We start from the raw sequence: 27,622 nt of genomic DNA, 5'->3' as shown, positions 1-27,622 counted from the left end.
AAAGTTAAGCTTCACATCTCCCTTGATATATTTCCTCATTGAACTTTGAAAGTATCAGAGATTGAAGGCTGACATAAAAATAACAAAATATATTTCAAGTATTCTCTTACAAATACCACAGCTGAACAATTAAATTACAATTTCACATCTAGAACTAAGCGTCTGGGGCAATTATTAAACTGATAATCTTATATTAGGTATCTTTTCCTGGAAAATACACTCATTTTCATAATTGCAATTGATGCTTTAATAACATTTACAATTGCAGATGATATTAATAAACAAGCCAATAATAATATAACAAAATAAGTACAAATAAATTTCTAAGTCTTTTAAGAGACATTATAAATCATTAATTAGGAAATATTTGATCAAGTCAAAAGTTTTTATCCATGATGGAAAGAGTGGTTAAAGCCTGGTCTTGGTTTTCTCCAAAATACTTTTTTTTAACAATCCTCATTTTTGCTTAACACATCTGAAACCTAAAAGGAATTGGGTAAAGTTGAGTTTCCAATCTCCAGTTTATATGGAATATTCATGGATCTCAGTGGTATATTGTTGTTACCTGTAGGCAAATTAAAGACACCATGTAAATGGTGGAAGTGTGTGTGTGTGTGTGTGTGTGATATATGATAACACGTGACTCATAAATTGGAATGTGGAAAAGGCACTACTGAATATCTAAGTGTTCTGCCTTCAAGTTCTGGGCTCATCTCTTCCCTGTCATGGCATTTTAAAAAGTGGTTGTGTTCCTAGTGTTCTTTCCCTACCCTGGTACTCTGCTTGTCCTGAAAGCTTACAGAGACAAATGGAAAGAGATTAGGTCTCACTTCCAGTTCCTGGAGTCACTCCTTCGCATAGTGCAGGCTCATTGCCCAAGCCACAGAATATGCTAGAGAATATTGCAGAGATATCAACATTCGAAGGATAAGTACAGGAAAAAAACCCATCTTGCTTTGGCGGAGGTTTGTTATGGATGGCTTTGTAGTCAAGTGCCTGGAAATCTTGAGAAGTTTCCTCCCTGTACGCTTTGGCACTGTTTGACTAGCTTCTTTTATGTCTTAGAAAACCTCTCTGTCAAGATTCTCTCTCTCATTGCTATACACCACAGTCTTTGATAAATTTCCCTTGGTTGGGGATTATCCTTACATCCTTCCAAAGTTCTCTCGAAAATGAGAAGCCTCTGGTTTTCTTAGGGAAGTTTTGAGCCCTCAAGGATAGCCTGGCCCTAGACGGAAGGATCCTAGATAATCTGAGTCACCACTTGTAGGAAAGCTGCACAGGAGAGCTACCTGAAAGGAAATATCCTCATAAGTCTCTGTGTGAGTGACGAAATAAAGTTTGATTGTGACATTTGTTTGGATTATGTCATTTATTTTTCACTGTAGTTAGCTTTTACTCTAAAACAAGGATCATTGAGGGCATGCTCTGGTCGCTAGAAGATGAAGTTCTCAGGGAGGATGCACACATCTGCTACTTTTGTTCTTCTGGGGAATATGCTTTGATCCACATGAAGACCTACCAGGTGTACACACGTCGGCAAAAGGTTATTGCAGTTACATACTGCCAGTGACGGCAAATGACTCTATACCCTGAATAAGATGACAAGTACTAAGTCTGAGACCATGCCTGTGGTGGTTTTGGGTCCACTCACCTTGCTATATAAATCTGATGCTAAAAATTAGATGAGCTAGTCATGTGAAGAATTTGTGTACTGTACATAAACCACAATGAATCTTAATGTGGAATGGTAAAGATTTATCACTGTATAAATTTCTGTGCAGTGATTTGGTTTGTTTTTCTTTTGTTAAAAAAGAATCAGGAGACCATAAAATTGTCTGAGAAAAAAACCTAAGTCTCCATGAATACTGAGGCTCCTGGGAACTGAACCACCGCTCCTCAATGTAACTCCTGCGACTCACCATTCTCAGGGCGACGACAATTTGACTTCAGACCACAGTTTAGAACAGTGATAACTATTACCTACTTTTTATTGAGTACCTGCTAGATTCTGCACTAGACACTTTATTCTTACATAACACATTAGGTATTTATATCCCTGTTCTCCAAATGAGGAAACTGACATTTAGAAAGCTCCAGTAACTTGCTCGAGGTCAAACATCTGTACCGTGGCAAAACCAGGATTCCAAAATTCATGTTCTTCATCAGTGCTCAATGCTCCTGTTCTGGACCTTTAGATTCTCTATCTTTAATTGTATTACATACCTCTCTTTCATGTATAATGCCCCCTTTCATGAAATATATTTTTATTCCCTCTTTTCTTGAGTAGGGTCAAACACCAAAGGAGAGCATATTTGTTCAAGACCATTTTGTTGTAAGGAGTTTACATCCTAATAGTTTTCTCAGATTCTCTGTCACTGGACTTTGGATACGTTGTGGAAACAATGTGATAATTTGTACATTTTATGTTATCCTTCACTTATTTTGAATTTGAATTTCAAAGAATCATAGAAATGGTACTCCACGATCACTTCCCTTCGAAAGAGAGAAAATTACCACTCTTTTTTCTCACTCAGTACCAACAGGGGAATGGTCTTATTAGAAAAGGAACTTTTCAGCTTTCACAGCACTAAACAGAGTGGAGATTCGAGAAATCTATAGCTTTTACTGTGACAGGCCTGAAGAAATTTATAATAGCCTGAATTTTATAGCCAAACCTTTCAAAATGACTCCAAATAAAACAACAGTTATCTCATTCACATTCTTTTCCCTTTGTGATGATAATCTATTTTTCTGAAATTTTCCTTGAGTCCTTCTACCTATCATAGCACTTGTCTTCTCCAGGGAACAGTCATCAGAATCTCCAAGTATCTTTAGACCTAATTCACACTGTCCATATCAACAACTCCCTGAAACATAATTGTTCACATGTACAAACTAAACAAATGTGGACACAGACACAGTGTTTTCTGCTCTAAAGCTGCTCCCATGTTTCAGCATCTTTGAAATTAAATAGTTACTAGTACTATTCAGTAACCTTCCCAACACACAAACAGATAACGTCGTCTGGACCACTCACAGACAATGTATAAATGTACTTACCATTTGTAAGTACACTTATAATAAATAATGTCCTAAATGTCATCTTCCTACAGATCAAATCACTTATTCATTGGGAGAGGGTGTCATGTAATTCTCATGACAAAGGTAACAATTTTGAAAAATAAATGAATAAAAGTTTTTTGGTAACTAAGTGGTGAACATAATTACAGATAGCAGTTGCCTGCTTCTAGAAGGATCCGGATGGAATGGTAAGTGAGAACAGTTATACTGGTTTTATACAGCTCTAGCAATAACTTTTTTTCCTACAAATATGCTGAATCTGAATTTTTCTAAGCTCAGTACATTAATAAAATGACCTCACAAGCCTGAAGTTCACAGAGAATATCTGAAATCAGGGTTGGGAATGATTTCATTTAAGTGAGGTTGGTCTCATTAATCAAAAGTAATCATGCTTACTCAGTCCCTAAGCTGTTTATTGCTTCTGTAAAATCTGGGCATTAGGCCTAAGGATATCTGTTCTACATTGGATAGGCCCCTTCCTTTAAAGCAGTTCTCTTCTTTTTTCTTTTTAGCCTGAAATTGGATTCAGCTTCCAAAAGTCAGTCTTTACCCTAAACTTAGAAAGGAGAGAAATAGAATTAGTAGTCATATGGAACATACATGCAAGGGATAGAATTAAAGAAAGTGTTACTGTGGAGAAGCAGAAAGGCTGCTATGTAACCTGCTGTTTCCCTCAGGGTCCAGGAAGCTAAAATGAAAAATTATTAATGACAGATGACATTAAGGGGGTGCTCTGATGGAGAGGGGATGCATATCGGAAAAATAGAAAGTGCTAGTCTGTAACAGCATAAAACTACAAGGATCTGTCATAAGCATCTATTGGGGATGGACTTTAAATACATTGATTACCAAGAGTCTGGAGGGAATTCCCAGGGACAACTTTGTGGTGACCAGAGAGCTACAATTGAAGAACAGGACACAGACTCCTGGAATAGGAGCGATATTATGTTTATTTTGGAATAAAATACTTATAGGGAAAAATAAACCTGAAAATACTGCATAAATAACGTTAAACAGGTTAAGAATGAAGACCCTTGCCATATTGTTTAGAAATCTAATGGTTGCTATAGAAGATAGTAATATGGTTAAAGAAACATATAACATTTTTAAGTTTTCCAACTAACAATGACTTGGTTTTCCGTGGGGGCAGAGAAACTATGAACGTGAGACTGGATTGTCAGGGGAAAACAGTGGAAATAAGTTTTGAAATATACCTTGAATTACCTAATCAAAAAAAAAGGCGGCTGTTACAAATATCTTTGGAGAGAGGCATATTTAACATAAAAAGGAATAAAGAAAAGATTTAGATGCAAGAATGTCTCCTGTTTCAGTGTTCTATGTGAGGAATTGAGATGTCTCTCAGGCACAGACATGACTGAGCGGGGAGGGGAAAATTTCCCAATTGCTAAAATTGAAGAGGATAGTTAGAAGAAAAGAGTGGTGAGGACAAAGCCCGTAAATGCAGGCAGAGAAGCCAGGACATAGAAAACAGTGTTCCAAGTTGGTTTGGAGGAAGTGAGAGGACTTGTTCTTAGGGAAGTCTTACTGCTCCTAGTAATCATTACTTTCTTTCATACACACACACATACGTTATCTGTTTTAAAGCTAATCTGCAGCTTTTTGGGGAAGGCTCCTCTGGTTCTGAGCTATAAGCTCTCTACCTGTTCTTGCAGCATCTGTCATGTTCCGTTTGTTCTCCCTTATGATGGGCCCATACTCCACACTTGCACATGTGCTCTTTTGCATCTAATTTATCAGAAATCTTTTTATACCCTGAAATTATTTTATAAACATCCACCTGACCAACTGACACACTTACCCAGCCTCTCCTTTATAATTTGAAGTATTCATGATTATGCAATTAAAATTCCATTTTTTAGATCAGAGTCAGGAAACTTTTCTTATGAAAGGTCAAGCAGTAAATATTTCCAGCTTTGCAGGCCATATGGTGTCTTTCACAACTGCTCAACTCTGCCACAGTGGCGTGAAAGCCGCTGTGGACTGCACCCAAGCAAAGAGCATGGCTGTGTGCCAGAAAACTTTCTTTACAGAAACAGGCAGCAGTAGTTTTTCTGGGTAGTAGTTTGTAGATCCTTGTTTTAGATGAGAGCCTTCCATTTTTCTTGAGCCACATTTCTTGGGAGAGTCCTTTTCTGTGGAATTATGCCTCTCCTTTTCTCTAGGAACTATTTTTGAAGTCTCTTTTCCAGAAATATAAGTAAATGTCTTTAATATTATCCTGCTTCATAAATCTTTGTGTCTATGACCAGCCTGGGTTGGCTCTGTAAGTGGGCTGGCTTTTAAGAAACACAGAGCAATCAAATAGACCTTAAATTTTTTTTTAATTTCATTCTTTTAAAATTCTCCTTTTTCTTGGTTTCTGGAAAGATATTAAAGACCCAATTCATCACCGTGAGTAATGTTCCTTTCTTCTTTACTCTTCTCTCCTGTTTTCACACATTATACACTATTAATATCCTCTACCGAATCCTGCCCCAAATCCCCCCACCCCAGCAAGCTCAACCCACAAAGTTTTCATTTTTACCCTGTCACCTCTGACTCAGAGCACTTAATTTTGTAGATTGACTAAAATACTCTTGCTAAAAATTTGTTCGCTCTTCACTTTTCTTCTCCCTCCATTCCGAGATTCAAAAGTCAAAGAACAAGGGCAAAGAGGGAGAATCTAGTCACTGGAGGGCAGGTCAAAACTCATGAACATTTTTTATCTTAATTTTTTATCCTGTCAAGTATTTCCTTTATTATTTTCATTATCATCATTAGCTTAAGTATATTTCAATTCTTTGTAAAACATACAAACACACGCTTGTACACAGTACCTAGAAAGCATGTCATTGTAAGTGGCCTTAGAGGCCATCTCTCTCCAACACCTTCAGATGACATCTCTTAATTAAAAGACTGGAAGCTGGCAGGGAGGGGAAGGGAGAGATTCTGGCTGCCCTTTCTCTGCTACATCTTCATCTGCCAGCACCTCCTAACAGGGTTGGCTATCTCACTCTAAGACAAAGCAAGCAAACAAAACTAAAGGCTCCCAGGGCCACTCTGCAGTCACACTATACCCGTCTTCTGAGCATCACAGGACAGCTCGAGCGGCGAGAGCAGATGGCCTGTCCGTAAGCAAGATTCCTCTCTCCAAGTCGTGTCCTGAAAGGCAGCCTTCCTGCAGGAGGTGGGAAGCCCAGAAGTGCAGAGGGTGATTGCTATCAGGTGACACTGCTGTCAGAGGGCGCTGACAGGGAGGGTCTTTGTGGAGATTCAGAGGCCTGAACTGAAGTTTGGGCAGCAATAGTGCTTGAAAGAGTAAGGACGTTTGAAGAAGTCTTTGCAGCTCTGGCATTGGCTTGCAATGGGCGGTCTTCAGCTGTGGTCTGGAATAAGTTTGCCTAGATGCATTGCTGGGGTCAGCTGAGTGTAGAAAGAACTGGGGCTGGTTGTGTAATAGCTGAGCAACGATAGGTTTGGGGCCTTAAAATAGTAGAATAATACAATAGGATGGAATCTTCATGATTATTTGGTAATCCAATAACCTTCTTTTACACATAGGGCAAAATGTTGCTTTGAGAGGCAAAGGGAGTCCCACAAAGTGACCCAGCCAGTTAGTCCAGATGGAGAAAAAGAATATAGATCTTACTGTCAAGTACTTTTTCCGCTGCATTGCTCTTGGTGATTAGAAATATTAACTTGGTCCAGGATGCAGTGAGGAGCCTTGGGTTACCCTGCTAAGGTGGGTGATAGGATAGGAAAGTGTAGTAATCCATTTTGCTTTTGAGGTTCAGCTAGAACTTTGTTTCATAAAGGGGTTTCTCCAAACCACCTGGAAGGTGTCTCCTTGTTTGCTTCACATGCCCAGACTTCCCTCCCTGGGACTAAGGAGCAGCCAGCTGCCCAGGTGATTCTGATTTGCTAATTCCTCCCACTTGAGAATGACCAGAGCACATCAATGGTTCTTAACCATGCTGTGTACGATAATCTCTTGTGGAACTTCTAAACTTTTAAATAATACTCCTCCCCAGATTCCATTCTTCAAAATTCTGATTTGATTGGTTTGGGGTAGTGCCCAGGCACCTGTATTTTAAGCATCCCACGTATTCTAATGGGTGGCAGGTCTGAGAAATGCAGAGCTGAAACAAGCCTGAGAGTTTCAGGCTGGGATGGGACAACAGGGCACAAGTGGAGAGCTGAGGAGGACAGTTTGAGAGATGTGACTGAGGTTGAAGTAGCTCAGAAGAGTGGCATTGCTCAAGAGGCGCATAGAAGAGGAGGGGGAGGAAGCAGTGAGCCTCTTTAGGAGAGTAATGAGTTTTAACAGGCCCACGTGTAAGCTCTCCGGAAGCCTGATTAAACAGAAACAGCGGGGTTTAGAAGAAAACTGTGAAGATGGGCCTACGTCTGTAGACTGAAGGACGTTTGGTTTCCTCAGCAAGAAGGAATGACAAAGGACAAACGACTCAGAAGGACATTTTTTGAATTGACAGGTAAAGCAAAAATAATGGGGCAACTCTCGAAGAGGGGGTGTGTCTTACTGTCAGCAGTCCTAGGGCCTTCACCTATCAAATAGCAAGGTCAAAAGTCTCCTGTATAATGAATGATAGAATCCTGGGACCAGAGGACCTTAGAGATCATCAGAGTCAGCTCCCTCACTTCACAGAGGAGGAACTTGAATCCCAGAGAGGGGCAGGGACTTGCCCAAGGTCGCCTGTAAGCCAAGGCTCTAACCTCTGTCCGTCCCAGGGAGAGTCAGCGGAGGATAACAGTTAGGAGCACAGGCTCTGGAGCCAGCCTGCGGGGTTTGCTGCCCTCACTTACTGTGTACTTTTGGGAAAGTTACTCACACTCTCTGTGTCTCAGTTTCCTTATCTACAAAATGAGGATTATAATAGTCTAGCTTTATCTTGGGTTGTGGGGTGGATTAAATGTGTTAATATTCATAAAGTATTTATAACAATGCCCAGCATATAGTATGTGTTATGTATTATTAACTGTAATTATTACACCATATTGTTTTATTCAAGTGATAAAAAGACATATTAGTGAACAAGACTGTGATAATACCTTACCTATCTGAGGATGAATATTTGGACAAAATGCAGATTTATCAAGCTGCTCCCTTTTTGATAAAAACTCCAAAGGGATTAGAATTTACATGAATCCTGAAGCCATTCGGGCAGTTTCTTTAAAGTGCAGATCCTTGGCCTCCCTCTGGATCATCTGAAATACAAACTTTTGGAGTTGGAGACAGGGACTGTATATTTTCCAAGTGTAGACCAGGTGATTCTGTCAAACTTTAGAGTGTGACGCCTACTGCTGAGGAAGTGGAGTAACTTCCTATGTAAGGATCCAAGGCCTTCCCTCCTTGGATGAGATAGGTACTACTTTCTCTTTCATTATTACAGATAGGGAAATTGAGTCTTAGAGAGGCTGAATAATTGGCCAAAGTCATTAACCTTGTAAATAACAGACTAGAGGGTCTGAAGCTGGATTCTAAAGACCCCAGAGTTACCATTCTCCCAGTTACCGTGTGATCTTAGGGAAGAAAATTGCCACTTGGCTTCAGTTTTCTTATCCGTAAAATGGTATAATATTGCTATCTGCATCAAAAGATGTTGTAAAAATTGACGCATGTCAGACACCTTGCAGAGTACCTTGTCTATAGAAGCATCAAATGTTAACTGTTGTTTCTGATCCAGATGTTGGTTGGCATTGTTTTCTGTATGCTCCTTTCCAAGTATTTTCTTCGCCAAGCAATCACTTGACACTCATTTAGTGCCAGGAACTGTGCTGGACTGTGAAGACACAAAAGCCAGAAACTGAATAAATAAATGAGATTCTTTCTTATCTCTAAGAACTAACCACTCCAGTAGAAACTGTAAATAAGAAACTGCACTATAAGACAAGATGTGATCCTGATCAGAAAGGAAGAAAAGTGCCATAATAATTTAGTCAAAACAAAACTTATCTACCAGGGGCCCTTAGGAAATATGTCATTCTCGGTAGTTGAATTCTGTAGATAAATATAGACTCTTTAAATAGCATTTTCTTTTTATATTTCAATGTATATTTCTGCAAATGAGGCATACTTTGCTGTCTTTTTAAACCAAGGATAGTGTGTGGCATGTAAACTCCTCTTAATGACTCAGGATCACCATTAGGAACCTTATTTATTGGGTCATGTTATCATATCAAAGTCCTCAGGAGCTTCTGAGATGTACTTGTCTCTTGGTTCTTGTGCTTGGTTTTTAAGATTTTTCTGTCTCTTTCGTTGTTGCAAAATATCCACTTCCCTCCCCACAGAAGTCATTGTGGTCTATCAGAAAAAATAAAGACTTGGGAGTCGATTCAACCTGTGTGTGTCTACTAACCCTGCTAGTCTGTGTGAACTCAGGCCATTCATTCATTCATTCAACAAATGTTTCTGAATGCCCCATTATTACGTCAGAAATTCTGTTATTTACAGGGATGGAAAGATATTTTCATATGTTTCTGTCTCCAAGAGGCTATAATGTGGAAGTTTCCTAATTGTTCATAACTATGATTTCCTCCCATTTCTAAAGTGAAGGGGAGGCAATAACTAACATTGAAGTGTTAGGAATTTTGCGGGGGAGGTGAGAGAGGGGTACAGTTAAATACATGTAAGATTCCAATGTAGTAAATCTCCTCTGCTCTCATTCATTCTTCACAGGCATCATGGAGTACTTCCAGGAGCTGTTCTAGGGCCCTGGGGATGCAGCAGTAAACAAGGCAATAGGTTCCCATTGAGCTTACATTCTGATGGGGGAAACTGACAACAGACAAGTAAATAGATAATACAACTTCAGATTAGAGATCTAAAAAAATATATAGAACTGCGTAGAGGATGAACCAGAGATAGGAGGGTCTCTCTCTTTTTCTTCTGGTTCCTCTCACAATGATGCCCACAAATGTGTTGCTTAATAAATAAATTCTCACAATCTATTAATTAAATATTAGGCATTACTGCTGGTTCTATCCTTTAACATATGTCATATCCCATTCTGGAAAAGATCTCTAAAATTTGTGGGTTTTTATTATATAAACTATATTTCCTCCCTTCAGTCAATTTGTATGTTTAATATATTTAGAATAAAATTTACCAGGACAAATTATTGAAATAAGCATGGTGTGAATAATTTTCATAGGGTTAGATAAACATGGTCACATGAACTTTGTGCACAAGATAGATCCTGTAAAATCCATTTGTAAAAAGGGTAAAGCATGATCAAAAGAAAATAGAAAGAAGATAGGAAAACAAAGGACTTCTGAGTATCAGGTACATAGATGTAATACATAAAAATTAATCTAATTAAATTGTTCGTGAATAGCAAAGTAATTAAATTTGTTTTTTTGAGGAAGATTAGCCCTGAGTTAACTGCTGCCAATCCTCCTCTTTTTGCTGAGGAAGACTGGCCCTGAGCTAACATCCATGCCCATCTTCCTCTACTTTATATGTGGGATGCCTACCACAGCATGGCTTGCCAAGCGGTGCCACGTCCGCACCTGGGATCCGAACTGGCAAACCCTGGGCTGCCGAAATAGACAGTGTGCACTTAACCGCTGTGTCACTGGGCCGGCCCCAGTAATTAATTTTTAATGTTGAAAAATTCTATTTTTTTATACCAACAAAATCTGATCTTCTGTTATATAAAATGAAGTAGAGTTTTTAAAACTCTGATTTAAGCTATTTCAGTACCAAAACTTGGAACTAATGGAGCCAGGACAGGTGGAAATATATGGTTCCCTTAGTTTGAAGGGGACCACATAAGATAATTTAGCAAAACAGGGAAAAGGAGCAAGAACATTCTGCTCCAAAGAGTTTGTTTATGAGTTCTCAGCATCCTGCCATACTTCTTTTGTACTACTAATTCTTCAGCCCATCACATACACAGCCAATAAGCCAGTAAAATTGTCTTTTGTTATAATTTGGAGAGAATATTTAGAATAAAACACATACAGATTAGACAAATTTATATTTTAAAAAAACACAAAGAAGTATATGTCTTGTTACAGACATCATCTGATCACTCAGTAGCACTGTCCTAAGAATGCTACTCAATGCACCAGCCCCATTGCCTAGTGGTTAAGTTTGGTGCTCTCCACCAATCCCAGGTTCGATTCTCAGGCACAGACCTACACTGCTCATTGGTGGCCATGTTGTGGAGGCAACCCGTGTACAAAATAGAGGAAGATTGGCATGGATGTTAGCTCAGGGTGAATCTTCCTCAAGCAAAAAGAGGAAGATTGGCAACAGATGTTACCTCAGGGTGAATATTCCTCAGCAAAAAACAGAAACAAACTAAGAATCTGGCACAAGACCTGGATATGCCAGTTACTTATGGAATGGATGATCTTGAAAAGTCTTTTAATCAGTTATTCAGCATAGAATATTGACAATAATATCCAGTCTATGAATTTTTACCATATGAACTTGCTAGTATTTGACTCTTTTTGACATACAAAATGATAGATTTGTATGGTTCAATATGATACACAGTTCAGAATATGACTAGCAAATGAGATATATGTGAGTGATTTCAGACTAAAGTATAATAAGCATGAATCATTATTTATGTAGAAATATAGTATTGAACACTATGTGTGTGAGATATACTCTGTCAATTGGGTCACCATCCCATATTTAAAGTGCTAGAATATTAATGAGGATGATAAAGTAAGACCGTAAATAATTACACTACAAAGTAAAGTGTGCAAGACTTTCTTGAGGCATGAAAAGAGAACCCTTGACTGGATCTGAAGATTGTTTACCACCTTTAATGTTTGAATATAATAATGATCATCCAAGTAGTCTGTAAGCATCCAGGGTGAGGAGTACATCCTTGGGTCCCTCTGTTCTTTTTTCATTGGTCCAAGGAGACTTACTATTTACAGGTCTGTCTGCCTTGTTGCTTGTCACTCCCTGGGTTCTAGGCTAAGCAAATTGTGATTCCTCCCTATTTTGTACTGCTCAATATAATTATCCAAGAGGAAGTTTCTCCAACTTCACAGTATTAATCAATTTTGCAGAAAGGCCAGATATTCTGTAGTATCCTTCATGGATCACTACTAGTTTTCCCACGTCATTTTCTGCTTATTTTGACAAGGAAGGATAACTATTGTGCTGAAATAGAATTAGGATATATGGGAAAAAAATTCTGCTAACTATGAAGACTTCATATTGCCCAACTTTTGTGATGAATGAAAATTAGAAGTCACGTATATAATGTAACAAAGCGTGAGCTTGGAAGTCATACAATCTTAAATTTAAATCCCAGATCTATCATTTACTAAGTGATCTTGAACGACTTCCTTATCCTCTCTGGGCCTGAAGATAGTCATATGTAAACTGGAAAAGCTGGCCCTGGGAAGTGAAGTCCTGTCACAGTCAATGGTAGTTCTTTCTTGCCAATCACCAGGCAAGTAGAACACAAACCAAAATGAATGACCTGTGCTGGCTTTCCTGCCCTTGAGAAGGTCAGAGTCCAGTGGGAAATTAGGAGTTGGAGCACAAAAGGTTATGACAAAAGGTAAAAATTAGACAAACATGGAAGGTGTTCTACTTCCGTTGCTAACCTATGAAAAACTTCCAAAAAAGCAACGTCTCATTCATCACTAAATCTCCCACATAGCCTTTCACATAATAGATACTCAGTATATGTAGTTGAATCATTTGGAAATAAACGTTTAATTGAAATACATTATTAGAGAAGGGAGGTAATGAATTCACAGACAAGGATTTTCTTTCTTTTTTTTTTAATCTAAGCAATTTCACTACATTATTTTTTTGAATTATTTATTTATTTATTTATTTTTTCGGATGTACATCATATTTCAAATTCTGTATACATTACATCATGTTCACCACCCGAACACTAATTATAGTGCATCCCCTCACGTGTGACCCTAATCACCCTTTTGCCCTCCCCCCTGCCCCCTTCCCCAATGGTAACCACCAGTCCAATCTCCAATGCTATGTGATTTTTTGTTGTTGTTGTTTTTATCTTCTACTTATGAGTGAGATCATATGGTATTTGACTTTCTCCCTCTGACTTATTTCACTCAGCATAATACCCTCAAGGTCCATCCATGTTGTCACAAATGGCCGGATTTCATGATTTCTTATGGCTGAGTAGTAGTCCATCGTGTATAAATACCACATCTTCTTTATCCATTCGTCCCTTGATGGGCACCTAGGTTGCTTCCATGTCTTGGCTATTGTGTATAATGCCGCAATGAACATAGGGGTGCAAATATCTTTATGCCTTTGTGTTTTCAAGTTCTTTGGATAAATACCCAGCAGTGGAATAGCTGGATCATATGGTAGATCTATCCTTAATTTTCTGAGGATACTCCAAACTGCTTTCCATAGTGGCTGCACCAGTTTGCACTGCCACCAGCAGTGAACAAGGGTTGCCTTCTCTCCCCACCCTCTCCAACATTTGTTGTTTCCTGTCTTGTTAATTATAGCCATTCTGACCGGAGTGAGGTGATACCTCATTGTAGTTTTGATTTGCTGGAGGTATCACACTCCTGATTTCAAATTATACTACAAAGCCATAGTAACCAAAATAGCATGGTACTGGCACAAAAACAGACACACAGATCAATGGAACAAAATTGAGAGCCCAGAAGTAAACCCACACGTTTATGGACAGCTAATATTAGACAAGGGAGCCAAGAGCATACAATGGAGAAAGGAGAGTCTCTTCAATAAATGGTGTTGGGAAAACTGGACAGCCACAGGCAAAAGAATGAAAGTAGACCATTCCTTTACACCATGCACAAAAATCAACTCAAAATGGATCAAAGACTTGAATGTAAGACCCGAAACCATGAGACTTCTAGAAGAAAACATAGAAGTACGCTCTATGACATTGGTCTGAGCAGCATATTTTCAAGCCCCATGTCTGACCGGGCAAGGGAAACAAAAGAAAAAATGAACAAATGGGACTACATCAAACTAAAAAGCTTCTGCACAGCAAAGGAAACCATCAACAAAATGAAAAGACAACCTAACAATTGGGAGAAGATATTTGCAAACCACATATCAGATAAGGGGTTAATATCCAAAATATACAAAGAACTAATACAGCTCAACAACAAAAAACCAACAATCCAATTAGAAAATGGGCAAAAGATCTGAACAGAGATTTCTCCAAAGAAGATATACAGATGGCCAACAGGCATATGAAAAGATGCTCAACATCATCAGCTATCAGGGAAATACATTATTTTTTAAAATGGCTTTCAGGAACAGAGAGCATAGTAAAATAATTAGGAAGTGATCAGATTTGAGGATTATCTTTGTTTTTTAAATAATTTAAATTTAATATTTTATAACAATAAATTATAATAATGATTGTGTTTAACAACTGGCTTGGAAAATTCCAGAAAATTTAATGGTCTGCCTATATTAGCCAATCCTCCAGCACAACACTAAAGGTAGGATGAATTCTTCAGGTCTGGGCCTCAGTTTCCTTATGAAATAAGGAAGCAAGACTAGACAGTCTGTAAGGGCACAGCCAACTTTGACATTCTATAAGATCCTCAAAAGTTAGACTCGTGTATGACAACATCTTCCCAACTGTGAGCACAGTGGGTGAGGCGGTCCCTCTGGGTCTGCTCTCATGGAGATTCCTGGTGCCATCTTCTCTATCTAGCAGAACAGCTGACACCCTGACAAGGGAGCCTTTGAATCAGGAAATCTAGGAGCAGCCAGTGAGCTTCTGGACTGCATCACCACTAAATACTGCTTTATTTTGTTAAGTGAATTAAAGAATGTCTGTATAGGATCAAGTATACTTCTAGTTTTATAGCTTTAAGTTACAAGGTTCTAGAGGGAAGTAAGGAGGCTCTAACTACTTAGAAAATGATAAATATGGGAACTGCTGCAAGAGGCCAAGAGTTGGGTAATTCATCAGGAGAATTAGCGTCTGGTGCATAAATTTATTCCTGTTGGACTATGGATAAAGATCTATGCGGAGTACAATATAGCTGGAGTGAACTAGTTCTTTTTAGATTTAAGCTTTTCCATCTATTAAATGAGAAAATTGAGTTTGATGGTCTCGAGATCTATTAATTCTAAAATCTATCTATAAAACTAAGGTTATTTTGAACTCTGAAATTTTAGAGATTTGGAGATTTTTTCAGGAGAACTGAAAGAAATTAAATGTGTGACAGACTCGAGCGATGACTTTTGGGGCTGAACAGGAAAAGCAAGAGGAAATGCAGACTGTTAGCAGATACCCCTTGGTGTTTTCAGGTCATTTCTACAAAGAGTAGGGTTGGTTTTATGGCTGAGTTAATACAAAGAGTGAAGGATAGTTAATCCATGAAAAAAAAAAAGCTGGAAAGAAAAAAAAGCAACTTGACTTTAGACTTTTTATCTTTGGGTGTGACTGGTTTGACAAATCCATTTGAAGAGAGTGATTGTTCCCTGTGTAAATTGATGCTGAGATTCAACTCAAAGGCAGAGACTTGGAAAACAGGTAGGATTTACCTCACTCTTCCTGCCCTATGGCACCAGCTGATTGCTGTCCTTTCTCTCAGTAATCTTTTACATCTTTATTCAGAGAATGAGAATCAATACTGGATTTGCAAATAAGAGACCTTAAAGATGTTTTTACCTAAACCATTTTTTTTCACAGAATCCTTTCTTCAAATGAAATCTTACTCAGAACTCTCATATACGTAAGATAGGCAAAAGCCAAACTTCATCGTGTTCAGAAGGAGGGGTGTCTGGAGTCCTACCAGGAAAGCCATTTGTTTACATCTGGTGAACACACTGAGGAAACAGGAACCTTAGGATTTCATGAAACACAATTGGAAAACCACCAATTTTTCCCATACCCCTCCTCCATCTTTTGTAATAAAGCCCCCTTGAAGCTTGAGGCCCTGAGGGGGGAAGTTGCCAATTTAATGTAGTAAGCCTGAGACAAAGGTGATCTAGAAAAACGTGAGAGGTGATGAGGGCATTATTTTGGCCCAGGACACAGATAGAGAAAGAATGGTTTGAATTAGAGAGAAATCGGGGATAATTCAGGTTTAAGATAATTACTTTTGTTTGACACTTTTACAGATGTAACAGACCTTTCAAATACACTATTATTTAGTTCCATTCAGCAAGTATTTCCCGGATACAAATTATATAGTATTTGACCTAAGAGGACCAATGTATTGACTACCGGACACTGCATAGAAAATGTGCAGCATGGTGTTTCAGGTAAGGCCCTCAACCATGCTATGAAGAAAGCATACTCAAGAAACTAAGGTACAAAGAGGCTAAGTACCTTGACCACGGCCTCACAGTATGTCTAGTAGAGCTGAGATTTGAACCCAAGTCTGTCTCACTCCAAAACCCATGTTCCTTCCACTCTAACCTCAAGGAACCGCAAGAAAACTGCAAGAAGTGCAAAGATCAGAGATATAGGCTTTCCCCTGAAGTTACTTAAAATCGTCTGCAGTAGATTAATTATTGTACAAGCAAAATAGGATCAACTGGCATTGACAAGATGCAACAAAAGGTCAAGAAAGTTTGAAGAAGAAAGATTATATTTCAAATGAGGGACCAGGAACTACTTTGTGGGCAGGAGATCATTGAGGATTGGGGAGGCGTTGAGAGGCAACAGAGCAGAGAAGATTGTCCCTATGTCACACTCAAGCAAGTCGAAGCTCACAGAGCTGTGAGGCTTGTCCAGGGTTTTGTAGCTGATTAGTGGTGACATCAAAAATACAGGGAAGGCGTTTTAGAAGTCAGAGAGAAACTGAAAGGAAAATGTGAATCAAAGGAATGGCAGAGTAAGCATGGAGAGAAACCAGAACTTCCATGTGGAAATAGTGAAAAAAGTAGACATAAATGACTGTGGAGCCAATGGTATTTTTCTCTCTTCTGCTTTGGAGAAATTGATAGTGTCTTCCTTCCATCTCACCCTCCTTCTTTGCTTTTGAGTCAGCCCCAAACTCTTTTTTATTTAAGACCTAAGTCATGTTAACCCCCAATCTCAGATTTTGTACCTACATTGCAGCCAACTTTAAAAAAACTTACACTGTTCTGTATTGAATCTCACACACTGAATATTATTATTGCTGAGAATCTACTTTATGTTGTTGTGTTTCCCTTCTAGTGCTCACCTGCCTGGTAGGCTACCAATCATAGTGTTTAGGTCTTTGGATGTTAGGGGTATATTTGTGGGTCCACGTACATGACAGTTCGTGTGAGAGTTTATTTGCATTTGGGGGTTTGAAAAATTCATAAATCTGTTGAGCTCCATTTTTGTAACTGGTTAGGAATTGCTTTTACTTTTATTTTCCTCACTTCCCTTTTCTTTTGTTTTATCCGAAGAAAAATTTTAATGTAAATCAAACGTATCAAAAAGTGCCATCCTTGGGAGTATTCTTCATCACTTTCTCTTCAGTATTAGATCTATTCAATTTCACTTCCTTTCTATTCCCTAGTTGGGAATGTATAAACCAAGTCTGCCTCAACTCCAAAAAGGAAGTAAATAAAATTAATTTACCCTTTCAAATGAAAGATAGTAGATTTTCAGATGCTTTTCTAATTATGGTCAAATTTTCTGGATGTGGTCATCATGGACGTCATAAACTCTGACAGCCTACTCTTACTTCAGTCTCCACAGGTTTAACTTTCCTGCTTCGCTCTCTCTTTGTACATGCTTTTGACCTCATAAGGCATCCAGTTCCGTTGCTTCTTCATTCTTGTCCCTGTCCTAGTCCCGTTCCTTCCCTTTTCAATCTGGACCCCAAGCTACTCTTCACCATTTCCTCAGTTCTCTGGCACCAACGACCTATTCAGTGAAACAATAGCCAGTAGTGCTTTGCCTATTTATAAACTAGAGGTGGTATAAACTAGAGAGCATCAAAGAACTGTGCAAGTTGGGACCATGGTGTATTCATGTTTCCTAACCTCACCCACATTTCTAAACCTTCATCTTTTCCTCCAGCTAGCCACTCAATGCCTTATTCCTTCATTTTCATCAGATAACTTTGCCTCCTGCTTCATGAAGAAAATTGGGAGGGCTGACCTAGTGGTGCAACAGTTGAGTTCACACATTCTGCTTTGGCAACCCAGGGTTCACCAGTTAAAGATCCTGGGCTCAGACCTACACACACAGTCAAGCCATGCTGTGGCAGGCATGCCACATATAAAGTGCAGGAAGATGGGCACAGATGTTCACTCAGGGCCAGTCTTCCTCAGCAAAAAGAGGAGGATTGGCAGCAGATGTTAGCTCAGGGCTAATCTTCCTCAAGAAAAAAAAAAAAAGAAAATTGAGGCTATCAGGCATGACCTCTGTCTTCTGTAAACACATTTACATCTACACTTAATTTTGTCTCCTTTATTTCATCCTGGAATGAGGGATTTAAGGGTTTAAGTCCAAGGCCATCTTCTCTACCTATGCCCTTGACCCCTTCCTGTTGCCTCTTCTAGGACCTTCCTTCTCTCTATTCCCTTTCTTTCCAATATCTTAAATTTTTCTCTGTCTTCACCAGCTCCTTCCTTTCTGCTTTTTCTCTTAAGTATAACGCAGATTCTTCTTGTCCAAATATATCAAAGGAATGTTTCCCTAACCCCCCCCACCCCCCATTTACTTCTCAAACCACTGAAATTACCTTTGTGACTTCATTAATTTACAGAAAGTGTTAGTGTCAAGGGTGCCAATGACCTCCTCAGGTCAAACCTAGAAGATATTTTTCAGGTCTTATCTTCCTGGATCCCTCCGCCATATTCAACACTCCTGATTTTTTTAAAAAAATGTTTCCCTGGGCTTCTAAGATGCCATAAACTTCTCAGTGTCTGTTAGCTCTTCGATTCTCCAAATAGGACCCCTCCTCTTCTCATGGCACCTGCTCTGCACAGGTCATTTTATCCATTTTCATGGATCCATCTTCACCCTATGATAAGGATTTCTGCTTCTAAACTCCTGACCCATTCCTCTTCGCAGAGTTTGAGGTGTATTTAACTCTCTAATTCACTTTTTAAGTATGCCATAGGTACTTTAAATTCAACATGTTAAGATGGAACTCATCAACTCTCTTTTGTCTCCAAGCAGGATCTTCAAACTGTATTTACTGATTTAGGTAATCATCAGCTACTCAGTCCAAGAAGGCTGGAAACTTGAAGTCAGCCTTGACTCTCCCTTCTCCCTCCATCAGTAATATAAGCAATATCTGATTCAGCCTTTTCACTAATAATCGGATTTGTCCCCGTCTTCTCCATCCCTCTTCTGCTATCATCCTATTGTTTTACCTGGACTAGCGCAACAGCCTGCTAAATAACCACTTTGCCCATAAACCGATAGTCTATAAATCCTTCCTGCACACAACTTCTGGGTTTATCAGTATAAAATATGTTCTGACAGTGTCAATCTCTTGCTTCAAATCCTTTAATCCCGTAGAAATAGATATCTTAACTACACACGTGATAAAAAACTGTATAAAACTAAACACACACGCAAATGAGAACAAGTGAAACTGAGAATTTCTGAATAAGATCAGTGGATTACATCAATGTCAATATCCTGGTTGTGATACTATATGATAGTTTTGTAAGATGTTACTTACCATTAGGGGATACTGGGTAAAGGATACATGGATTCTTTCTTTATTATTTATTACAACTGCATATTAATCCACAATTATTTCAAAATAAAAAATTCTTTTAAAAATATCTTGCAAAAAATATCCTTTAATACTCACTAGAAATATTGAAGCCTTTTTTTTTTGATATATCATACAAGTTTTTAGTTCCCTCTCCAGCTTTATCTCCCAGCAATCTCTGCCCCAAAATTTTGCACTGCACTAATGTAGAATTGTGTGTAATTTTCTCACATACACCAAGTTATTTTCCAATTTAGGATTCTGTTTTTGCTATTGCCATGGACTGCTCACTCCATACCATTAGTCTTTACCTGGTCTGGCTAATTTTTTCTCATCATTTAAAGCTCTTTTCTTGGTCCTTCAGCTGAGATGCTGTATTTCATCTTTGTGCTTTTATAGTATTATACATCGTCTTACTACATTTGTTAGAGGTTTGTTTTCCTGTCTTACCTTCTACACCATAACCTTCTAGAGGCTGAGACAGTCTTATTTGCTTTTTATTTCCACTGCCCATTTTACTTCTTGACAAATAATAAATGCTCTATACATGTCTGATTTGAGTAAATGAATGTGTTTCTCCATATAGCTTGGAAATCATCAGCAATAAATCCAAGGCTATTATCTTCTATTATGTAACTAGACCAGAGCATTCATTTGCAAATTTAAGATGAGTGACTATCCTAGTATACTGTTTATTTAACTGTTTATAATATTAACAGTAATGATTAAGAGCTTAACTAATTTCATCTTGGGGTAAAATCAACCTACTGATAATCACAATGAATCACGAACTAAGATAATCTATACAGATAATACACAGATTTGGAGAAAGCATCACCTAAGAAAACTGATGTTTTCCTTCACATATATAGGATCAAGATTAATTTTTTTTTTTTTTAAGTAAAGACAGACTTTAGGATCTTGCAACAAAATGAAGCAAACAAATACTATTCCTTTGCAATGTATTCAGGTGTTTGCTTATCTCCTAGTCTAACACAGAATTCTACACTCCAATTAAAAACCACCCCCACATCCATTAAGGTAAGTAACTGGTGATTAAAAAAAAAATCTAGATCCAGAGGTTTGAGTTCAATTTCCCTGGGCATGATGCTAAGATGGTAGTTATGAGAGGGGTTATTATGCTCAGTATGAAGTTTAGGTTTTCTGAACTTATTTCTGTTTTCTGAGTCTAGTTTTTACCTGCTGGAGGCTGAATGGGCAGATAATCAGTTGAGACATTTATAAAAAGGGTTTAATAGTAGATTAGACTTGCTATCACCCTTAATGAGGGAATGTTTATTTTCTTTTTGAAATCTGCAGAACGTAGATGTCGGATAGTGGAAGTGTAGAGTGTAACAACATTATTAGTTAAGAAATAAGAGCTTTGATAGAAGACTTGATTGTCTGATTTCATGGCAAAATGGGATCCATGCCACTGCCCCAAGAAACATCAACAGTGCAACTTGTAAAGTTTGCTGTATATAGCTGCATGATTTTGAAGATCCGCTTGATGTTTTTCTTGATCGAGTATGCTTTAATTTTAATAGTCAGTATCATAAATACAGAAACTATAATTCTAGTTTCTATTTTGTCCTCTTAAGGTTTGTAGAAACCCCAGCTCATTTCTCTTGGAAAGAAAGTTATTACCGATCCACCATGTCCCAGAGCACACAGACAAGTGAATTCCTCAGTCCAGAGGTTTTTCAGCATATCTGGGATTTTCTGGAACAGTAAGTATGAAATAAGCAAAAAGTGTTGTACTTGAACTATTATAAGTAGATCCTTGTGGATGGTCCACATATTGCTTACAAGGGCATGTTTCTGGAATCAATACAAATCAGTTAATATTGTTGGGAAAAATTTATTCACTCCAATAGTATCTTGTGTGTAAAATTCAGTAGAGATTTATTCAGTTTCCAACACCAAAAGATCATTATTATTCCAAGGTATTGTAATAATGTATAATTTTCTCCTTTCTAACCCAAAATAACTTCCTCAATGACTCCCTGATACTCAAAATCCATTCCTTTGGCTTAAAGACTGTTACTTACTGTTACAATGCAAATACCCCCTGAGAAAGTAAAACACTAAACTTTGTTGGTCATTTATGCCTTGCTAGGAACAGAATTATTATCTCCTTTCTTAAGATCAGGTTTGGATGAATGAGTAAATTAAGGGGAAGATGAAAGAATACCAGAGCACTGGGGACCCTATGGGATCGGGTATAAAATCCCACATCCCTGGTACCTGCCTTCTGTCCTGTATTCCACCCAGCAATTCTTTGATGAGGGCAGGGATCATGACTCCCATTTTACACATAGGGTTTAGATTTGAACTGCCTGAGATTACACATCTGGTAAAGATTCAAATGTAGGGTTTCTGACTCCAAGCAACGAGGCCTGCCAACTATGAAGCAGAAAGAGCTCATTGTTACCAACTGGGTGAGTGTGTTTTAGTCCCTTTCCATGCCTAACACACTTTTGTTTTTTCTTTATGGTAGGCCCATTTGTTCAGTTCAGCCCATTGACTTGAACTTTGTGGATGAACCTTCAGAAAATGGTGCGACAAACAAGATTGAGATTAGCATGGACTGTATCCGCATGCAGGACTCGGACCTGAGTGACCCCATGTGGGTGAGTGGCTAGGCTTCGCCTTTAATCTGTGGGCCATGCTATCCATACCTCTGTTACAACTGCCTTTTTCATGGCATATTAAAAGACAGGTGGCTCTGAATGGGCAAGGCCATTGGAAAGTGAGTCAACATGGTGGGCAGAGAAAAAATTAGGAGCTTGTGGATTCTGGGTCTCCCTCAACTTTTCATGATGCATATATATCCACTGATGTCGGGAAGGGGGTTGGAAATAGTTTCTTGTACCCTTTATCTGAATTGCTCTTCACGTCTATCTCGATTTAGAGAGGATGGTACCAGCCCAAGATTTTACAGCTGGTAGAGACAGAATCAGAACCAGAGTCTAGATCTGAATTCTTTCCAAAGCACTTTCCACTATGGCAAAACACCTCTCTCATGGAATTATCTTTCTTTAATGAAGGAGGATGAAGAAAATTCCATACAAGCACAGATTTAAGTATCCGTTGATAGAGTTAGAGGAAAGAAGATAACTAATACATAAAACAGGCTTTTTTTTACTTTACCACTCAGGCCCTCACTCATGACCTTTGGCCTCAGTTTCTCGTCTATAAAATGGTGAGATCTTATGTGCCACACACTTCCCAGGCAGCTAAGGAGTGTAATGGGTTAATGATGGTAAAACACTTTCATGAGCTGTTTAGATGAAATTTCCTGTTTGCGCAGTCCATAGTGCTGGTGGGTTTTCTTTTCTTTCCTTTTTGTTTTTATCATTCATTTACCACACAAGTTCTGTTGCTTTTTCTGTTAAAAAAAGCTTCTAGAAAACTAGAAAAAAAAGGAGCTTGAAAGAGAGTGGAATGTCATAGAGTGTCTGCTGCCATGATTAAAGAGAGTGCTTTATAAAATGCCTCACCTTTTTTTTCGTGGGGAGGGGGACCAAATTATTTTATTTAAAGGAATTGTACAAATGAAAGAACTTAAGTAGATGTTTTTGTATGCCTTGCCTTTTTTGTCTGATATAAAATTTTATTGGAATTTTCACTATATACTCTTTGATATAGATTTGTATTTTTTGCATTTTGTATTTTGTGTACAATTTTGTAAAAATTGTATTTTTTAATATTGGGGAAGGTGAAGTGGAGAAAAGGGAGAGGAAACAACCAAAAATAGAAAGTTGTAACTTTGTAAATATAGACGGTCCCTAACTTATGATGATGGTTCAACTTAACGATTTTTCTACTTTACGATGGTGCAAAAGTGATAATGCATTCAGTAGAAACAGTGCTTCGATTTTTTAATTTTTTCTTTTCCCAAGGATAGCGATATGCAGTACAGTATTCTCTTGTGATACTGGGCAGTGGCAGCAGCCACAGCTCCCAGTAGCCACAGCTCCCAGTAGCCACGTAATCACAAGGGTAAACAATCCATATACTTACAATCATTCTGTTTCTCACTTTCAGTACAGTATTCAATAAATTACATGAGATATTCAACATTTTATTATAAAATAGTCTTTGTGTTACATGATTTTGCCCAACTGTAGGCTAATGTAAGTATTCTGAGGACATTTAAGGTAGGCTAGGCTAAGCTATGGTATGGTGTTCGGTAGATTAGGTGTGTGAAATGCATTTTCAACTTACAATATTCCCAACTTGCAATGGGTTTATTGGGAGGTAACACCTGTATACTGATTTTTTGTCACCAAATTAAAAGGGAAAAATAACATTTCTTCATTGACCCCTTCCATTCTAATATGGATACAGTTCTCAATTATCCTTGAACTAGTGAAAGGAAACTGACACATAAATCCAAGGGGCAGGTCACTCAAGGCCTTGGAATGTATTATAATTAAACATAAACATGGGTAAATTCTGATCTGAAAGTGACTTCGAAGTGAGGCTATCCTCAACTTAATAATAAACCTTTTAAGTTGATGGGGCTCTCCAGGGATTTTCTGTTCTGATCTTGGCCTCATAGAAGCAAGCAAAAGTTATAAAGTTTAAATTGGAGAATCAAGTTTTTTCATTTACAGTTCCCATTATTGTTATTTTTTTACATACTGAAGTATGTGGTTTCTTAATATGCCGTGCTGTTTTTTACTTCTTTATTTTATTGGAAATTCTCTCCTTGAGAACATCCCATTTTTTTCTCATCTAGCCAATTCCTGTCCATCTCTCAACACTCAGTTTGTCCTACCTTCTCTGGGAAAACTTGCCATACCATTATTCTCCACCAGTCTTAACTTGAGACCATTCACTCTGAAGTAACCTAGGTATATTTTAGTCATATTACTTATTATACAATATTAGAGTTGTTTATATCTCTGTCTCTAAAGGGAACAGGGACCATATTTTGTCATGCTCCATATTTGTTAGTGTTTGACACATAGTAGGCCCTCAGGAACTTTGAAATCATAAGAAATGAGATACAGAAGTTATCTAAAAAGTCAGAAAGTTCTCTTTGAAACAGGCCTGTCCTAAAGAACTTTTTTTCAATGATGGAAATGTTTGATATTCTGTATTGTTCAACACAGTAGCCACTAGCCACATGTATCCTTTGGGCATTTGAAGTGTGGCTGATGCAAATAAGGAACGTAATTTTAACCTTAGTTAATTTAAATTTAAATTGCCATATGTGGCTAGTTGGTAGTGTATAGGGTAGCACTGCTCTAGAATATCTCCAATCAGGGGGCCATTCTTGGCTTGAACTTTCACAGGAGCAGAGCTTCCAGTCCTGTCTTCCTCTTGTGTTCCTTCCCTTTTGACTATGCTGTGTCAGTGTAGAAAATGTTATGCTTTTTAGGTAATTTCTTTACCTCCGTTGTTTTCCTAATTCTGTTTGAAAGTACCCAGATTTGCTATTTGAGTTCTAAAACTTCTATTATTTAAAGTCCGTTTTGTTGCTTTTACAACATCGCTAAAGGAAACTTTGGAGAAAACTTAGTGGAGTATTTGGGAAAGAGTCAGGTAAGTTATACAATGATGTTGGAAGAGGGTTATTAAGAACAAAGAAGAGAAAGTCAAGAAAATGCATAGATGTAGTTGCTCTTGTGATAAGTGCCTTGTTTAGCAAAGAATGCACTGCCTTATGTTTTCTAGGTTATAGTTATTTAAGAAATAATGATATTTAAGAGGATTATCCCTTTGTGTTCAAGATTTTTTCATGAGCGTCAGTTATTATTATATACACTTGATATTGAGTCTTTGAAATAGACTTTTAATAATGCTCATAAGAGAAGTGACTTGATGGAAACAGAGTATTCAGTTTGAAAGTGATCTAAATTTTGCTGTTAGATGGCTGAATTACAACTCTTTGGAATTACATTTTTCTTAGGCTTCAATATTTGATGATGATCTGGTATTTTACACATCTGACATTTAATCTTTCCAATAACTTTGTGAGGTAGAAATTACTATCCTTGTTTTATAAATTAATAAATCAAAAGGAAAAGAGATCAGATAACTTTTCTGGGATGACCTGTGTAGTCAGCAGCAATGTCAGTATTCCACCAATGTTACTGGACTCAATCTTTTCTCATTCTTCCTTCAAGTATTGTATTTGAGAGGCACTTGCACTCTAGTTCTTGAATATTTCTTTTTCTATGAAGTTTAGGGATCCCTGTGTAGGGAAACCTCCACCCTTCCCTCATGGGATAGTAATACAGTAGTTGCCACACTTTCCCCTCCTCTGGAGAGGCTTGGGACTTCATTGGCAATTAGGAATGATGAACTGGAGTTCTACCATCACTTATCAGCACCTTCGAGCTTGAAATTGTTTACTAGATTAGATTGGGGTAACAATAATTCAAGAAATATGACCCAGGATAGAAAAATTTGTAAGGAGTGAGAGATTTAAGTGATTCAGAAAAAGCTAGAAAACAAAATGAAATGGGGTTTTGGTCAGTGGGGAAAACAAAGTAGGTCACTTAGGAACAACTGTATTGAAAAGAATATACAAGCAGAGTGAGAATGGACTTGAATAAATAAACAAAACTTCCTATCTGTGGCTGCCCTGTTTTTGTCTCCAAAGAACTAACGCATTGCTAATAAATTATAGTTCGATATGAATCCTGGGTCTTCCCTTGTCTTAGGACCAATCAAAATCCTCATGTATGTGCACATGTGAAAGCCACATAGGTGGGACTAGAAAACAACAGAGGAGTAGCAAAATGGTGGGCTTGCTCAGGACGTTGTAATTTGTGTTCTGGTTTGAAAAGTAAGAACTAGGCTTCTCTGAGTTTACTAGTCCTTCTAAATTGACAGCTGCTACAACTGATGTGAGGCTGTTTTCTTCCATTACTTGGCAGCATATTTTCACTTTTCTGTGTATAGGTAAATAGCTAAATAGTTCTAAAACTGTGTACATAAATTACTTTCCTCTTGCGTATAATATAAAAAAAATTGGGATCACAGCCAAGCATTCTCTCACCATGCAAGAAATATGAATCTTTGGGCAGGAAACAACATGTTGGGTTATTAAGGGCAGAAGTCTTGAAATCATCCCGTTTTTATCGATTTTTGATACAACCTTCACCTCACCAACTAGTCATGAAACAGAATCAAAATGTTTTGCTCTATTAACAAAGGAAATTTGAATTGCAGAGAATGTGTGTGCCTTCTCATTAGAATGATTTTAATGTCGCTGAAGAACGAACTGCATTGGATTAGCACATGAAGGTGAATGGGGTCTCTCAAAATTTTCATAATTTAGCCTCTGTTTCCAAGATCCTTGCTGGCTCTTGATTTTGTTGTCTAATATATTACCTTATATCTCAGCTTTGAATTATTTATAATCTAAGCATGCCTGTTATGTCTTCAAGAGATGGATAATGATATTAACACTTAAATGTTCTCCTGAAATGATTGATGGAAAGTACAAAACTCTTACTTTTGCATTTGTTTAGTCTTTGTACTTTGAAGGAAGGCCTGTTAAGCTGAGTTGGGTTTTTCCCTAGGGATTTGAGTGGTAATTATCTAAAACCATCTGTTTTTGTAAATTCATGCTGTGTAGCATTCCAGATATACATATCAAAAGAGCAGGTATTGTCTTTTTATTTGGAAAGGCATAGGCCACAGCATCTAGCATGATGCCCTATATCTTATGTGACTCAAAATTCATAGAAGATTTCAAGTTTATATACTAGGTCTAGCCACAAACATTTCTTTAGCGCTTATTATGGTGAACAAATGATCTCTAGACTCGAGAAGACCATGATACAGCAGAAAGTCAAGTGTATAAAATTACTTGCAAAAAGTGCTTAGCTGTATGTATTTTTTTAAAGACACATTGAAAAGAGATGATTTATTG

The 27,622-nt window shown here is 37.9% G+C and overlaps 1 protein-coding gene across 1 annotated transcript in view; it reads left to right on the top strand.

Annotated features, from left to right (window-relative positions):
• LOC124238649 (tumor protein 63-like) overlaps nt 1-22,783 on the top strand; it is a 90,314-nt gene extending 67,531 nt beyond the window's left edge. The window contains exons 2-4 of the mRNA XM_046659832.1: nt 21,327-21,455; nt 22,226-22,358; nt 22,640-22,783. Of these exons, the coding sequence (XP_046515788.1) occupies nt 21,327-21,455; nt 22,226-22,358; nt 22,640-22,783 (406 nt within the window). The remainder of the gene's footprint in view (nt 1-21,326; nt 21,456-22,225; nt 22,359-22,639) is intronic.
• Nucleotides 22,784-27,622: the final 4,839 nt, after the last annotated feature.

This window comes from Equus quagga, chromosome 4 (assembly GCF_021613505.1).
Source record: "Equus quagga isolate Etosha38 chromosome 4, UCLA_HA_Equagga_1.0, whole genome shotgun sequence".
NCBI lineage: Eukaryota > Metazoa > Chordata > Mammalia > Perissodactyla > Equidae > Equus > Equus quagga.
The sequence above is the reverse complement of the archived record's forward strand: the minus strand, read 5'-3'. Positions and strand labels throughout refer to the sequence as shown.